This window comes from Vespa mandarinia, chromosome 5, assembly GCF_050613455.1.
Source record: "Vespa mandarinia isolate Hongniang chromosome 5, ASM5061345v1, whole genome shotgun sequence".
Classification (NCBI taxonomy): domain Eukaryota; kingdom Metazoa; phylum Arthropoda; class Insecta; order Hymenoptera; family Vespidae; genus Vespa; species Vespa mandarinia.
In genome coordinates this window covers 5,662,501-5,680,000 of record NC_140814.1, presented here as the reverse complement: position 1 = coordinate 5,680,000, position 17,500 = coordinate 5,662,501, and the positions used below count along the sequence as shown (strand labels likewise).

Sequence of the window (17,500 nt, the reverse complement as noted above, 5' to 3'; positions counted from 1 at the left end):
TCCTATAGATAGTCTAAGTCGCGATTAGTATGCGTGACGCGTAGAAGCGTAAATAAACGGTGCATAAAATCGTTATACCGATTTATGTATGTACGAACGCGTGACGTGTTATGCTTCTCTCATGCATATCCATTGGTATATGGCATTCTGCAATTTGTATGCATGTTTGTCTTTGAATTTTCATTTTTCTTTTTTTGTTTCTTCCTTTTTTCTTTTCTTTTTCTTTTTTTTCTTCTTTATTTTTTTTTTCTTTTTTTTTTTTAAATAATCTGTCGACAAGAAGAATAAAAGGGTTAGGTCATATATCGATTTCAATCTTACGGACAGATGCGAACGATAATAATTATTAGTTGCGTAGTTAGATATTCACCAAGTGTACCCACCCACCCACGGTCGACGGTGAAAGTAGGAATGACTACCGCGTACGTATCTACATACTTATGTGCTTACGTTTCTTTATGTTCGTAGGCCGTATGATTGCATTACAAGAACTCTCACGTTACATTCTAACGTTACGCGTCTATTAATTGATTAAATTCTTCGACGAGACCGTCGTTAAACGCCTTCGTAAAGTTTATTTATTCTTTCTTGAGATCTATATAATACGATGTCGCGATACTTTTTAACTGAGAATAATATTATCGTATGATCGCCAATTATTATTAAAGAACAATTATTTCAATATGATCGATATTATCGTGCACGATATTATCGTTATATTTTCATAAAAAAACATTTGCATTAAATGAAACTTCTTTGATATTGTAAAAACTCAAAGGTGGAGAGGGGGTAGGGAGAGAGAGAGATGGGGGGGGGTTTGGGAGGTAGGAGAAAAAGAAAACCCGTTTGATTTCATGTTTGAAACGCGTATAATATATACGTACATACACGTTTTATGAACGATATTATTATTTAACGCAAAGTCAATGGTTTTTCGGCACGTTTGTTTCTCCGCTCGTGCAGAAGACATACGACGATATCCCGTCATCGTCTCTCCCACCGTTCTTCGACTATCGTCCAATGCCGAGGAGAAAAGCCGAAGCCTCCTCGGTCTTTCGAGCCTCTCGCCATGCGAGTGGTGACGCCCCGTGTCGGGTCAGACTTGCGGATACGAGCAGATATTTAAATAGTTATGTTTACGCGTTCTTCACGATCATACGTATGGAACCAAGAGCTTTCTCAATAAGTTTTTTAACAAAGTGAAAATTATTTTACGATCTTGGTTTTTTTTTTTTTTTTTTTTTTTTTTCTTTTTTTTTTTATTACTTTTATCCGTTTTATTTTTTTTTTTTCAAGAGAGACAAAGAGAGAAGTAAAGAGAGAGAAAGAGAGAGAGAGAGAGAGAGAGAGAAGTAGAGTTAAAGTGTGATTAAAATTAGTGAAGTAAAATGGAAAATTTAGAAAGAAAAATTAAAACGTACGAGTATTATTCGAGAAATCGTTTCTATATTCTCTCTCGAGTATCATCGCGATGTTTTGTATTTCTGTGAAGTTCTAACACGTTATCTGCTGTCAGCGTAACTCGTGTATGTATGTGTGTCGTGACAAAGAACGGGAGTGTCAGTTATAAAGAAGTGTTTCTCGTAATCGTATCTTGTGGATGAAGAAGAAACTGAGATGACTCTTTGATATTAAAGTTTCAATTTTTCTTCGTGAAAATCTTCATCGATTTATATAATTAATGAATCGATAATTAATGAAGTTTGAATTTATGTGATAATACGTTTCTAGTTATTTGGTGTTCAATGTAAACGAAATTAATCGAAACGATTTCGTTTGATCGTTTCTACGATTAAATTAATACACATTATGATAGTGTGTTCGTCGTCTATAATAAGCACGAGAAGAAGGTTATTGTGAAAGAGAGAAAGGAACATTTAGTCGAGCGAAGGTGTTAAACATTATAAGCTCGATGTTCACCAAGGAAAAAAGATATCTCGAGCGTGTCTTCGTTCGTTTCTTCGAACATCTTCTTCTTCTTCCTCTTGTATGCTCTTATTAAATATGCATTACTACAGGCACTACAGTATTTATAATATTATCAAAATTTTGAAGATTTAACGACGAAGAAGAGTCTTGCGATTGAGAAAGACTAATGTAACGAAAGAAAAAGGGAGAAGGATAAGTTATTGGATTCTATCGATCGATTGGAAGAAATAGAGAAATCTTGAGAGGAAGGGCTTGAATGGCGACCATGGGAGTTATCATGTACATACCAAGTAGGTAATTTCAGATCGATCGAAGAATGTCTCTCGTTCGTTTTAAACGTCTCTTTACTTTTCCGTATATTTATTTTTTCTATCCTCCTCTTTTCGTTCCTTTGCTTCTCCCCCATTTTTTTTTTTTTCTTTTTTTTATCATCAAAGATCATTTATCATCAGATCGATCAAGAACGACGATCAGAGTCAATGCAAGCTCACGCCTTATTTTCGCGTTCATTCTATTTCTTATTTCGTATTTTCATGAACGCATTCGCTTACGAGCATATATATTCGATTAAAAAATAAATCTTAAAGAAAACTGCAACGTCATCCTAATTTCCATCTTCAGATTGTAGTATATATATTTATATATATATATATATATATATATATATGTACAAATGTATATGCACATATGATCACCTATCGACCCTGACATATGACCGAAAGCCAAGAAAAATATGAATGGCGTCCAACGATCGTCTGGTTACGAAGCGGGAAACACAATACGTATACGTAAGTACGTGTACGTGAGCAAACGCAGGCTCATTTGATCGCGTTATACGTACGAAGGCGCATCACGTGTCCGATATGCCATCGACCCACATGTAACTCAATTTGTTCAACTGATTGATAGGGAACTCGCCACACACAACGAAGTTCTTCTTTATCGTCAAATCGGTACATAATATATATATATATATATATATATGTGTGTGTAATATATAGATAATGTATAAATATCTTTGTATATCTTCAAAATCGATTTTATTTATTTTTTTTTTCTCTCTCTTTCACTCTTTCTCATTCTCACTTTCTTTCACTCGTAACTTAATTCTAATCGATCATAAATATTTTCCCTTTCTAATCTATTTTTCGAGCTTGAAATTTGTATAGGATAATTGAAATTATACATGTCGAAAACAAAAACAAAAAAAAAAAAAAAAAGAAAAAGAAAAAAAGGAAGAAAAAAAAAGGAATGAAATTATCGCGAAATTTCTTGAAAATTGCGAATAAACCGTTTTTGATTTTCCTTCGGTATCGATGTCGACGATGATTATTTGCTTTCAAAGTTCTTTAAAAGTGCATCTAATTTACGTAACATGTTTATGTAAATAAAAATTGCATTATATAATATTATATCATACTATCCGCCTTTCATGTGACCATTCGATATAAAATTCGACTGTCGATTGGTCATTGATAAGAGAAATTATCGTATGTTATCGTAAAGATATCAAAAGTCATGCCAAGTCATCAAATTTGGGTAATCAATTTGCATACTGTATGTTGCGATGTGGCGATTGAAATAGCAACCAAAGAAAGTGTAAATAATAATATTGAATGTTTAATTATAATTTATTGACGTAGAACGTAATCGATTCTTATCGATCGCACTTACGAATTTGCATTTGTAACGGGCATAGCAGTCACTCGATCGCTCGTATACCAACGTTCATATCCTGTTTTCTCGTTTGAGAACATTGCACAGTGTATGTTCATGGCGAGAGTTAATTATTAATATCGCCTATTTTTTTTTTCTTTTTTTTTTTTTTTGTATTTTTTTCTTTACCTCTCCTCATAACTAACAAAAGGTTAATGAACGTAGCTTTCGTTCTTTGTTAGAGTGTGTCCCTCAATTAATGACGTCTATATTTTTCATGATCGATGCGTTGATATATTTCGAAGAAAAACTGTAATGATCGTTCATTAGAATCAAAATAGATAAATTGATTGATAAAGTTTCGGGGAAAAAAAGAACATAATTTATTTCGTCCCTTAGGAAATATAACATTATTATTATTATTATTTTATTTGTATTTTTATTTTTATTTTAATTGTTCTTTTTCTTTTTATTCATTTATTTTTTATTACTTTACGTAATAAAATTGGAAATATATGAAACGGTATTTAAAAAGATTAAAAAGCGATAATAAAACAATCATAAATAAAATACATTCGACGGGAGCTTATAAAATTGAGTAATAATATATTTTACACGTTTCACATTGCGAAATATCCTTTTACAAAGGTGTTCAAGATTCATAGAAATAACGCGAACCAACACGTCTTCAAGCACATGATATCAATGACTGAAACACGAAACGAATTACGTGTTTATATCTGTCCCGCGATTTGACCATGACGCGCTCAATATGTATTTCTGGGAAATTCCTATCAACGTGCGCTCGCGTTCATTGACGATAATCATCAAAGATTCTCACCCGCGTATAAGTACTCGTTTAAAGTCCGAATATAACTATTGTTATCTGAAGGAAATAAATAATATTAAAAAAAAGGAAAATCTCTTAGAGCGTAAATGAAAGCAAACGAACGTTTAGTTTGTCATTTGTCGTCTATTAAAAATTTCTTGCGCAATTATGAACCAGCTTGAAATGACCGATATTAAGTCATATTATATACTTTATAGCGATCAACGGTACATATGTATATATATATATATATATATATATATATATATATATATATATACATATCGGTCCACATTGGCGAACCTTGAGCTTTCCAATTATTTGTCTTTTTGTTTAATCGATCGATAAATCTCTAATGTCTTCCTGTCCAAGAAGAAATGTATCAATGACTGAGACAAAGTCTCTGTTCTTTAACATAAATAAATGATATTTCTAATATCAGGTTCGAGTTCGATAGAAGAATTTCGTATATAGCATATATTCACATTGTGTCATTGGTGCTGATCATGTAAAGTGAATTTGCTAGGAAGATTCTCACTCACGGCATCTTACGAAACCGGTTGTAGAAAATGTCACGATTGCAAAAAAGTCATTCCAGTTGATGTTAAGTACGTATGTTTATGGATTGTTCGTTTTACGAGCGCGAAATAGAAGTTAAAACGTGGTTGCTTCCTGAAATTTAGAAAATCTATGCCCATTTTGGCGAATATTTTAAATGCGAGTGTTTCATCATTCGCATTTAGGTTTGAAATTCTTGTTTCTTGGTTCACTACGCTTATAACATAGGAATTTTTTAATCTCGTTGATACTGTTTGTTATTAAAAGAATGCGAGATAAGAAAACTAAAAAATTTATTTTCTTGTTACAGGCATGTACACCATGCGCATGCTGGACAATGGTAGCAATAACGCATCTGGGCCAACCGGAGCGGCTGCATTGCCAGGAGTCCAAACAGCCGGTGGTACCACGTCAACAACGACGGCCCTGACGAGTGTGACGAGTTTACCTGCTGTCACAGACGAGAGGATGGACGCCTCTAGCGACAGTGCCGTCAGTAGCATGGGCAGTGAGCGTGTGCCATCCCTCTCGGATGGGGAGTGGATGGAAACTGGATCTAATTCCAGTCACACGCAAGCTGATTCACATTACACCATGGATTATGCTAGGTACATGGAAAAAATTTCATTGATATAAATCATATTCTTTTAAGAGGAATACAATTTTTAAAGGAATAAGATATTTAAATGAAAATATCCAAATTCTTTATCGTTATCTATGAACAAATAAAATATCTTAATTTTATTTTATTTTATTCGCAAAAAAATAAAAAGAAGAGAAAAAGAATATTTAAATGATATTTTCTATATTATATGTAGAATCTCGATAATATATTTTTTTCTTTTTATTTTTCTCTTTTAGTAAATACCGAATGCCTTACGACTGCAGTTATTCCGTTTCCGGAAGAAACGCTGGTTCACCAAGATGTCAACCGGAAAGGACTGTACCGCCGGTTGCACAGAAAAAACATCAAATGTTCGCCAAACGATATTTCCAAGAGCAAAGCACCGGTTCGTAGAAAAATTGTCATATAAAGTTTATAAGCGTTCTCATGACAAATATATTCCGATAAAATGATTGAACAAAACAAGATATTTCTTATTACCTATTGCATTTTATAGAGTCTCTGACGTATATTAGATTCATCATATCTTGTTTTGTTTTTCTTTTACCTGTTTTCTTTCTTTTTATATATATATATATATATATATATATATATATATATATATATATATATTCACGTAACTGCTAATGCATTCAAACTCACGAGAACAACCTGAAAAAATGAATATTTGAATAATATCATTATAACTCATTTTCTATTTCTTATTATTTATTTATTTTCCTTTTTTATTCTTTTTTTTTTTGTTCTTCTTCTCCTTTCGCCCATAAGGATCACCTTTGGGAGGAACGGCGCATCCAACCACCCCTATGAAATACGAGTATGACTCGCATACGGTCGGTGCTGGTGCACCAGGCAACGCTTATTCAGGTCCGATAGAAGGTGCAGCCGGTCCACAGTCTGAAATTAAATATAGTTGCAGTGTCGACTTTACCCGTCATCAATCTGGTAATTATTTTCGGATATGATCTAGAAAATACGTTAGATATCTTCTCAATGGATGTCGCTGATGTATAAATTCATTTCTTTTTTCCTTTTTCTTTTCTTTTCTTTTATTTTTCGTTTTGTTTTGTTTCTTTTTTTTAGGGCGATCAGCCATCGAGCACGTTCATCATAATCATACTTATCACTTGCCCGCTGAAAGTTCAGGATCTCTTCAACGTCCCCTTTCTCGTGATAAGAAAGGTAATACAAAATTTTGAAGTCTCGTTGATTTATTTAAAGTCAATATTTAATCCCATGTTTTATGTGTATATATATATATATGTGGATGTATGTGTGTGTGTGTGTGTGTGTATGTAACATATTTTGATTTTTTGAAAAATTTAGTACGAAAGAACGAGAGCGAGGAACATTTGACACGGGATGAGAAACGTGCGAGAGCATTAAACGTGCCGATCCCAGTGAACGACATAATCAATTTACCTATGGACGAATTTAACGAACGTTTAAGCAAATACGATCTCAGCGAGGCACAATTATCTCTGATACGTGATATTAGGAGGCGAGGAAAGAATAAAGTGGCAGCACAGAATTGTCGCAAACGTAAACTCGATCAAATCATCAGTCTTGCCGACGAAGTAAAAGAGATGCGCGATCGTAAAATGAGACTCATTCGGGAGCATGATTTTATGCTTCTTGAAAGGCAACGCGTTAAAGACAAGTTCAGTCAACTTTATCGCCACGTTTTCCAGGTCAGTACAAAGAATTATTATAGTCATACGATAATGTCTACTGTCTCCTATCGTTTTCTTGCAAAAGCATTATGCTTATATTACTTTTGCAAGATCGTAATGTTTTTTTACGTATCCATTTAAATTATCTAAGTAAAATTATTTATTACTTGTTATTAGTATTTAATAATACAAGAAAAGATTGGAGAACTGAATTCCATTTCGATAAGATAATTTTGATAATAATTGCTAATTATTCGTATATTATTCATATAAACAATAATTATCAAATAAAAAGATGGCGCAATCGTGAATATATAATTTTTATTTTTTAGTCTCTTCGAGATCCCGATGGTAATCAATATCATCCATACGAATACAGTCTTCAACAATCTGCCGATGGCAATGTCTTGCTTGTACCGAGAAATCAAACAAATCCTCATCATCCATCATCAATGGAACCGAAGACAAAACCAGATCCTGAACACAAGGAATGAAACTGTTAAAGGATCGTATTATAAAAACGATTGATTATTCAGGAAATATCGCTATCGTTGTAATAGCGAATAAGTCCATAAGGACGATTACAATGTTAACGATGATGTTGACTTTACGAGCTTTGTGTTAAAGCCAGAGAAATATATTTGCGATACAATCCTTTTGTCGAATGGACTTCATGACTTCGCATTTGACATACTTTGCACGCTATTCGATTGAACAACGAATTTGCCAAAAATCGCGTATTAAACTTATCGAAAGAGCTACGTAATATTATATATACATATACATATACATATATATATATGTGTGTATGTATATATGTACGTTTATCGTGTACATATTTATCAAAATATTGAGGATTCTGGATAGGGAAAGAAAAAGAAATGATCTACGATTTAGGTCATATAATGACCAAAAATGATGGTAAAATTGCAGACGTAATATATATATATATATATATATATATATATATATATATATATATATTATCACATTGAATGTATCTTATCAGTGAAACTTACGTCAAATATTATATGTATATGTATTATGTATATTCTTTTTTTCAAAGAGCGAAGTTTCGAACATGAAAGTTCTATAATCGAAGACCGATGTTTCTCATGTAATGTCTTCAACAGATTTGGAGAACTTATATAAAAACGGTATAAAATAAGAATATTTGTGTACCTTCTTTTGTTGCAGCGATTTTACCAGTATGGTTGTTTACGAAAGACGTTTACGTGTTCACTTCAACTACCTCCATAACTTTGTATGCTAAATTATCACCCTGGATTTGCATATTGTTAAAACGAATAAAACCAAGCACGATGGTAAAGTGTCCTAAGAACAGAAAAAAGTAAAATGAACTTGCACAACGGACGACAGACTTAAACGATGATTACTTTTGGACTTGGTTCTTTTTCTTTCTTTTTTTTTTTTTTTTGTTTTTTTTTGTTTTTTTTTTTCCTTTTTTTTATATTATTTTTGGCAAAGTTTAAAAGTGCTCAGCTTTAATCGTAAAATTATAGATGAGAATCGCCACGATCAAATAAGTGCGCAATTGATCTCTTATTCCAGTACTCTTCTTCCTGCTTTTATGCTTAGGATACATACATTAGTTAACTTTACCAAGTGCAAGTACGCACTGTTGTACTTCTTTCACAATAAGTGATTATGCTGTCTTTTAATTCCTTTGTCATTAAAAACAAAGGTTTATTACATTTCGATATGATTGTATTTATCTATGAATATAATACAGACATATATAACGATTTTGTCGAAATGTGTGATTAGTTAATGCAAGCCATCGATTATGACTGCAATTTAATAAAATGCATAAAAAGGTCAAAATTTATGCGTTGTTCGCATGATTTATCATCAGATATGCATAAATTCGGAATGAAAAGTAATAATTTTTTTTTCTTTTTTTTTTTTTTTTTTTTTCTTTTTTTTTGATCAATATAGTAAATAAATATGCGAATATACGCGTGGACTATGAAACTAAAATTCTTTTAAGTCAAGGTTATGCACCATCTGAGGATTCAAAGAAATCAAAATTCAGAGATTATGCTCTGAAAGATGATTGAAATGCAAAGTTATATCTGCATTTAAATGGGAATAAAGTAAGCAAAATATTGGGTGATAAAAGGCAAATGATCGAAACATTGCTCAAGTATTGCAAAGTTATACAATTTGATCTGTAAAATGTATTGATTTTCACACATAGTAATGTCGCTTTCAGAAATGTTTTTAAACTATTCAGATAATATGTGTGATATAATCTAAATACGATATAAGAAATGATACAACTTTTGTGAGTACATCAAGGACGATATACTGTAATGCTACAATATCGAGTATTCATTAAAATACGAACAAACAATAAATACAGATATTTTTATAAAATAAGAGGTGAGAAATGTTCGAGTATTTCACATTTGCCTTTTTATGTATATATTGATGTAGTTAGTATAATTTTCTATAAATACTATAAATATAAATAAGACATATATATGTATTTATGTATATGCTTACTTGTATATATAAATACATATACAAGAAAAGTAATAACTGAATATATATTGTAACATTAAACAACAAAAGAAAATCCAGTTTATGTCGATAATTAATAATAATAATTATAATAATAATAATCAGTCCTTTATTAACATTTACATGCACGATTATATTCATACTACTGGGTGTAGGATGCCTTTTGCTGTACCGTACTTTGCAAGCAGAGATTTTACCATTGAAATTCTTATGTAAACTATATACACAAATACTCTGCTTTGCTATTGTATAAATAAACCTGATTTGTACGGAATTGCATAAATACATTCAAGATCTCCATTTGTCATTAAATTTCTATATTGTATAAATAAATTGAATAAATCACTGGGGAAAGTACCACAATAGTTTGTGTGCTTATATCTGAAAGAAGACCTTTAAATATATATATATATATATATATTTTTTTTATTAACGTGTTATATATAAAATTAAATATAAATGATAATTCTTTTAAATAAATAATTTATTAAAAAAATAAAGATTTTAATCAATCGTTTGGCATAAATAAAACGATATATAAAAAAGAAAGAAAAAAAAAAAAAGAAAAGTAACAGAGAAAGAAAAAATTACTACTTTTGGTTATTTAATACTTTCAAAATTACATTAACAAAGCGGGTAAATAATTAACCAATAAGATCGCAACTTTCGTCGTTCATATGTGGAATCAAACACTCAATCACATTCTGATCGTTAAAGTAGCAACACGTATTTCTCTTGTAAATCGTCAGATATTTAGATCAATTTAAAGAATATAAAAAAATATCTCGAGTTATTAAAATTGTGTCTTATATTATTCAATGCTAATATATTTCACATTCGTGTAATATAAAGGATATAGAAGGTAAAAAAGAAAGAAAAAATGGCGGTAGATATAAATCGATACGAATAAGAAAAAAAAAAGAATTGTCTTCTTTTTTCTTTTTTTTTTCTCGTCCGTATCTTTCAACATCGACAATATATATTATTTGTTTATAATTTTATTGGATCTTTATACGTAATAACCTTTACGTACAGAGATTTGGATTATCTTAATACGTTTGTATTATTTATTTTGTAATACTTGTTATTCGTCGTTATAAACGTAATTATAACCGAGCTAATTTATTGCGTTTAATTTTATGTTTTGTTCTATAATTATAAGTTTTAACGTGAAACTTATTCTTCGAATATAATTTGTTAAATATTTGTCGATTTATTGAAAATATTAACTCTATATATATATATATAATCGATAATATCGTGCAGAGTAGACAGATGGTAAAATCGAACTCTACGATTCAAAGTGGACAAAAATCTTCATTCTATATCTATCATATACATAGCTCGTGGTTTTAACTTATTTACTAATGGCGACTAATTTATGGTTGAAACGCATTCAAAATGCCAAAAAGACCGCAATCATACAAGATGGTAAGATAACTTTTATATGTAATAATTTTCTTTTGTTAATCTCATTGGAAATTGTTACATTAATTTTTATGAAATATTTTCAGTACTATTTTGTATGTACAGGTGTTAGGATAATAATTTAACCTGAAAAATGTTTGATCAATAATCAACTGTCATGATCATGAGTGATTTAAACATAATGTATAACATTAATATTAATTTTTCAATAGACATTAATAATCATAATTTAATATGTCATTTTCAAATGATAATTGTCGATAAGTTGAAAATTAATGAGTTTTATATGGTTTTGAAAAATTTATGTGTGTCACATTATTTCTTTTTAAAAAGCTTATAGTTTTATTGATTATTCATATAAAGTTATATCGTTTTCATTTGTTTTATATTAATACTTTTATAATTATGTAGGTAGGAGGAAAGTACATTTTTTAATGGAAGATGGTAAAGAAATGGTAGAAGAATATCATATGGATACAAATGTATTAGTACGCAGGGCATGGAAAGAGAAAGGAAATTTTGTTAAAAATACTGATTGGATTGTGGAAATAGGAGATCCAGAAATTAAAAAGAATAATATAGAAACTTATGGGATACAGGAAAGTTCAAGCACTGTATGTACATTTTATTTATACATTTTTAGAATTATATGTTTAGAATTACATATTGTGTAAAGACAAAGATCAAATATCATTTATAAAAATATTTAAATTCTATTATTTATAAAATTTTTAATTTTAATAATTTAATTAGACATTGATTAACCTATATACAATTCTTTATTTTTATATATTATATATGAATATCATGGATTTAATTTATTTTATTGGTTAGCATTAATAATGTATTGCATTAAAAAAATTTTAATTATAAATAGAAATATATTTTCAGCCATTTATTACTAGGAGAATTACAAAAACTGCTTTGGAGTGGAGAATTAGGAATTTACCTTATCCAATATCAGTATATTCGATAACAGCAGAGGACGATGGTACTATTACTATACGTACAAGCAACAAAAAATATTTTAAAAAAATAAAAGTTCCAGATTTAGAGCGTATTAATTTAAAACCTGAACAGGATAGAATTACCTATACTCATCAATATAACACTCTTATTATCACGGTATGTTATACTTTTGGCTTATCATTTTAAAAGTTTAATGTGAGAATAAGATTTAATATTTTTAGTACAAGAAACCACCTGCATTATTGGACTTGGAGAAAAAAATATTAAATGAAATTTTACCATTAAAAGCAACAAAGGAAGGAGAAGTACAATGCCCAACGAGTTAATAAAAATGATTTTCTTAATAATCCTTGTCCCTGATATTGCCTAAAAATTAAGAGAGTATTATAGCATTATAAAATACTCCTAGCAAATGTTCAATAGTTGCTTTAGTGACGGTATTATTGTCCTATATATGTATATATATATATATATATATAGAGAGAGAGAGAGAGAACATACACACACATATATATATATATATATATATATATATATATATATATATATATATAGAAGAATTGATTGAAGCAAATTGTACAATTATTACATAAGTTTCTGGTGAGTATACAAAATAATACGGATTGAAAGAATTTTACATAAATAAGAAACAATATAAAGAATCTTTAATATTACATATCTTTATTTAAACAAACTATGTTAGATATTACATGCATTGTGTTATTTTAGTTTCATTAACAATAACGATTTTTGAAAATAAGATCAAATACATTCTGGATGATATTTTTACATTATTTTTAAGAAATGATATATATATATACATATATGTATATATCTATATATATACATACAGACAAATTATTAATATTATCAAGAGAGGTAGATATAAAAATTCTACATATACAATATGCTTAAAAAGTTTATATAGAGGTTACGTTTTGTAATATTTGGATAGATGCGTTATATTTAAATAATTAATTCGTATAAAAATTATATCGAAATAATTTGTATCTATACGTAAAGAATATGTAAATATTACATTTTTATATATCGGGTCGATAACAATTTGTATGGTAGAATTGGCCAATAATGCTTTGGTCGAAGGACGCTGTTGCGCGCGAAAATCGAGAGATCGATCGATCGTTCTGCGTCGCGACCATCTAACAGTGCGTTTGTCTGCTGCGTGCATGTGCTGTGGTTGTGTGGTAATACGTTTCAGTGTAATGCTTTTGATTTTCGGGTGAAAAAATTTCTGATTTAGCAACGATTATGACGAAATCTGTACCCGACGGGTGAGTCTCGCATAATTTTTACTCAATGATATGGCGTGAAACAACGTCGAGCAGCTACAAGTGCTTGTTTACGCGAACGAAATGGAGGTCACATTGTTTTGGAGGTTAGGTTGTGACGCTTCGTACTGCGATTACGACGTATGATAGCTCATTAACATAATTTTACGATTAATATTTTGAAAGGAAGAGTTTTGTATTTTTAAGGATTCGCATAGAATTGTAAAAAATAATATTTCTCTTAATTTAATACGTAACGGGAAATGTATATTATTTGACGCGACATACATACATATATACGTACATGGTGGTTAACTATTTTATCGACCGAAAAAAATGCGCGAATTTCTTTCCCATACTTTCGTAATTAAAATTTCATTTGATCGTTTAATATACAAGTATGATAAATGATCATACGTTACGTGATATTACGAATACGATTAATGGCGTAAAACGGTAGACTCATTTTTTTCTTTTTTTTTTTTTTCTATTGACCATATAACGATTTGACGCGAGTAAGTAGTTTGTAAATCTTACGTTACGAGGCGCTTTATTCGGAAAAAAAGCAAAAAAACGTTTGCGTTGAATTTGATTTTCCTTTTTTTTTTTCATTTTTGTATTTTGTTGACCTTAGAAAAAAAAGATTTTTTCGTCATTATCCAATGGTAAGACTTATCTCGTTATAATAATTAATGTAATGTATTTATTAAATTTATTTTATTCAGAATCCAATAAGATTTGAGGAAAAAACTTTCGAAATAAAATTTTCAAAAATCGATCGATTTTAATCATAATGTCTCATTCGTGATATTCATTGATAATAATTTTACGCATAATCGCATATAAAAACTGTATCGTTAGACACACATACAAGCAAGTATAAGTTAAATTCGTCTGTTATCTTATCGTTAACAAGCTAATATAAATATAACATTTAAATTAAAATAATGAATTAAGTTATATTTGTTTAATCTTTTATTTGTATGGTGTTATAGATGGCTCGATTACAAACCGTACGGAGAAGTTATAAAGGGCACGAAAATCTTGCCGTTTAAAGTACCGCTAAAGGAAGTAAGTATCGTAATAAATCAATAAACATGCCTGTAATCTAGCTTTACTTGCGAAATTGTATCTCGTATCGCGAGTGGGGAATTCGCACAAGTGTATTGGTTCTCGTATGTATAATACAACATGACCTTTATTACATCGATGAATCGTACGATGAATCGTAAATTTTGTAAAAGTACATTAACGTTATCGTGTTTGTTTTCGAGCCGATTAGAAAATTTGTACTAATATTTCGTTTAAAAGTAGAAGGATTCTGGAAGTTAAAATTGAAGATCGAGATTTTTTATGTGAATTTTTCCACAAATATGTCTCGAAACGCGTAGATCATTTTTTTTCTTTCCTTTTTTTTTTCCCCTCTCTCTTTCTCTCTCTCTCTCTCCATGTTTTTTCTTCTTTCTCTTTCTCTAAAAAAAAAATCTTCTAAATTTTTATGCCTTGCCATGAAAGAATGTCCCGTCTTCGAATATTTTGGCATATGAATTTATAGAGATTTCGCGTGAGCAGGCACGCGTTACTTGGGTCCGAAGGTCGCTTATTAGCATAAGCGCTGTATCGAATTTACTAAAGTGACTAATTAATATGGGATTCATGAGAAAGTCATCGTATCCAAAGAAGAAGTAAGAAAAAGTTTGTCGAACAAATTTGTTTTAAGTGGTCATTCGTTATAGCTATTTACGTCACACCCTTATCAATTAATTATTAACGATCGTGCCAGACGTTCAAAGGATTACGATTTGCAAGTTTTCAAGGATATACATATATATTAATATATATATATATATATATACAGTTATAATCCGCGAAAAAGCATTCTCACACGTGACACATTCATCTCGATATGGAGAGATCGATAATACTTTATTGGATAAATTTGCACGTTGTTATTTTCTTAGTTATTTACGAAGAATAAAACTTGGATACATTTTATCCCCTTGAAACGTTTAGAAAGAGAAATATTTGGATTCTTGACAAATAGAAATGTTATTTCGTTCTTCTTGTTTATATGTTTGTTTACGCACTTAAGTATAACCAGAGTATCGCATGGTATGAGTATAATTCGATATAGCGATATTACGATGCATATCGCGTGTATTTCGCATTTTTAGCTTTTAGATTCAATCGAGTTGTCGCTTAGAAAAATGATACCTTATTGGATCCAATAAAATGCGACAGTTACGGTTATCCGTTATCAATGCTAAATATTGAAATAATCGATGCGAATTGACCTTATACGTTTAACTATCGTGTATCGTCGTACCGAGAACGTCGCATACGTTCTTTTCCTTTTTACGAGAATGATAGCTGGAGGATGCCCATCCTCTTACTTCTTTAACGTCGTGTAACGACGTTCCACGTTCTCTTTTTATCCTTTATACCTCGTACTAAATCAAAGATCCTCTTCGCGGGGGGGGTTCTGGCGGTTCCACCGAGAGAAAGATAAGATCAAGTCGAATTCCTGAAACGGACGATGCCGCAGGTACAACCCCCGTTCGTTTTCTTTTTTCTCTTTTCCTTTTCTTTTTTTTTCCTCTGCCCCCACCCCGTCCCACCCCCACCCCTAATTCTATCATGTATCTATGTATAATGCGTATGCATATATATATATATATATATATATGTATACAGGTATACTTATACATCTTGGCGTGGAGAAAAAGATTGCTTTTAAAAGGGAATCAACGGGATCGTATTAATTTGTCTGGAATTAGATTTATTTGATTCTTAAGAGATTCCAAATGGGGAGGTGGGTGATGGTTAAAATATCTCAGTTGGTTGATTTCTACTTGTTGTGAGAGAAAGACAGACATCGTGAATGTGACTTGTGTAATTAAAATCTTTTTGGATGATTTTTTTTCTTTCTCTTTTTTTTTTTTTTTTCCCTTCGAGACAATAAGAGTAAACCATACGAAACGAAACGAAACGAAGCAAGGAAGACAAAAATAAAAAAAAAAAAAAAAAAGAAGAAGAGAACAAAAAAATCTATTGGAATTTTCTCAGCGTAAAAACTTGTTGTGGTCGTACAGAAACGATGAGAAGAACACAGGGAAACAACGGAATTGAATTTGTAGGAAGCCAAGGGTGGTATAACGTTAGAAAGAAAGCAACATCCCCCGTATCGAGATCTCATATCGAGACATAGCAAATTGCCATATTGTTACGTATGTCGACCCCCCGTCCGCGAAGTGATATAAAGAAGCTTGACGTATGCTTACTCTTTCACAGCCGATACAGTGCGATACTTCGTTGGATTCGTTGAATAAATCGACTCTTTCATTTTTTTTTTCCCTTTTTTTTTTTTCTCCCTTTCCACGTACGAGAAAGAAAGCAAAACGTTGTGTGTTTCCATACCGTTCACATTTTCTTCCTGATGTATGGCGTTCATGCTGAGCAACCATGATCCTGGTGAGAGATCTCAGGACGCGTTCTTTCCACGAGAAAGAGAAATGGAGAGAAAAGGAAGCCTTTGAATCCTTTTTACCTCCCCTTTTCTCCTCCTCCTCCTCCTTCTTCTTATTCTTCTCCTCCTCTTCCTCCTCCTCTTTTTTCTCCTTCGTTTTCTTTCTTTTTTCTTTTTTTTTTCCTTTTCTTTTCTTTCGCGAGCCTGTTGACGCGTCGCCATGGAAGAAAATATCACCGATAACTTCTTCGCATCTTCTTTTCGTTTTCTTTCATCGAGGTCAGAGAAGGGCTAATTGAAAATTGGCTAGCCCGTCGTTATCGATTTAAGACTCGTCTCATTTGCCACGTTGAATATGTTGATTATACCAGACCGTTTTCTACCTCTCCGTGGTTCCCCTAATTGATGGCATCGCGGTGTCGACTTTCGCGGGGCATAAACCATTTTTATATCTTCGGCTTTACCTCATTAAAGTACCGAAGGATGATGCTCCTCGCTAATTGAATACTCCGTGCGTTGTTTTTCTTTTTT

The 17,500-nt window shown here is 31.0% G+C and overlaps 3 protein-coding genes across 13 annotated transcripts in view; all 3 read left to right on the top strand.

The window, feature by feature from the left end:
- Window positions 1–8,228, top strand: part of cnc (NFE2 like bZIP transcription factor cap-n-collar) — a 95,306-nt gene extending 87,078 nt beyond the window's left edge. For 6 of the 8 annotated variants that reach the window (XM_085657263.1, XM_085657262.1, XM_035866519.2 and 3 more), the window contains 6 exons: window positions 5,283–5,580; window positions 5,834–5,982; window positions 6,366–6,542; window positions 6,681–6,779; window positions 6,924–7,288; window positions 7,603–8,227. In XM_085657263.1, the coding sequence (XP_085513389.1) occupies window positions 5,283–5,580; window positions 5,834–5,982; window positions 6,366–6,542; window positions 6,681–6,779; window positions 6,924–7,288; window positions 7,603–7,764 (1,250 nt within the window). In that variant the 3' untranslated portion in view covers window positions 7,765–8,227. Of the gene's footprint in view, window positions 1–5,282; window positions 5,581–5,833; window positions 5,983–6,365; window positions 6,543–6,680; window positions 6,780–6,923; window positions 7,289–7,602 lie in introns of all 8 variants that reach the window. The other 2 variants (XM_085657260.1, XM_035866518.2) reach the window with 1 other exon arrangement.
- A 2,170-nt stretch (window positions 8,229–10,398) lies between these two features.
- Window positions 10,399–12,712, top strand: LOC118441901 (protein DPCD). Its single transcript, XM_035866928.2, has 5 exons — window positions 10,399–10,679; window positions 11,084–11,248; window positions 11,657–11,859; window positions 12,137–12,370; window positions 12,436–12,712. Exons 2-5 carry the CDS (start codon window positions 11,185–11,187, stop codon window positions 12,538–12,540), a joined length of 606 nt encoding a protein of 201 aa, XP_035722821.1. The 5' UTR covers window positions 10,399–10,679; window positions 11,084–11,184; the 3' UTR covers window positions 12,541–12,712.
- Window positions 12,713–13,256: 544 nt separating this feature from the next.
- LOC118441897 (uncharacterized) overlaps window positions 13,257–17,500 on the top strand; it is a 44,560-nt gene continuing 40,316 nt past the window's right edge. For 3 of the 4 annotated variants that reach the window (XM_085657106.1, XM_085657105.1, XM_085657104.1), the window contains exons 1-2: window positions 13,257–13,506; window positions 14,499–14,574. In XM_085657106.1, coding sequence (XP_085513232.1) covers window positions 13,484–13,506; window positions 14,499–14,574 — 99 coding nt within the window. In that variant the 5' untranslated portion in view covers window positions 13,257–13,483. The remainder of the gene's footprint in view (window positions 13,507–14,498; window positions 14,575–17,500) is intronic. The other variant, XM_035866905.2, reaches the window with a different exon arrangement.

Coding starts and splice junctions, on each gene's coding strand:
- LOC118441901 (XM_035866928.2), top strand. CDS start 11,185: ATGGCGACTAATTTATGGTTGAAACGCATTCAAAATGCCAAAAAGACC. Junction 11,860..12,136: donor TACAGGAAAGTTCAAGCACT/GTATGTACATTT, acceptor ATATATTTTCAG/CCATTTATTACTAGGAGAAT. Junction 12,371..12,435: donor ATAACACTCTTATTATCACG/GTATGTTATACT, acceptor TAATATTTTTAG/TACAAGAAACCACCTGCATT.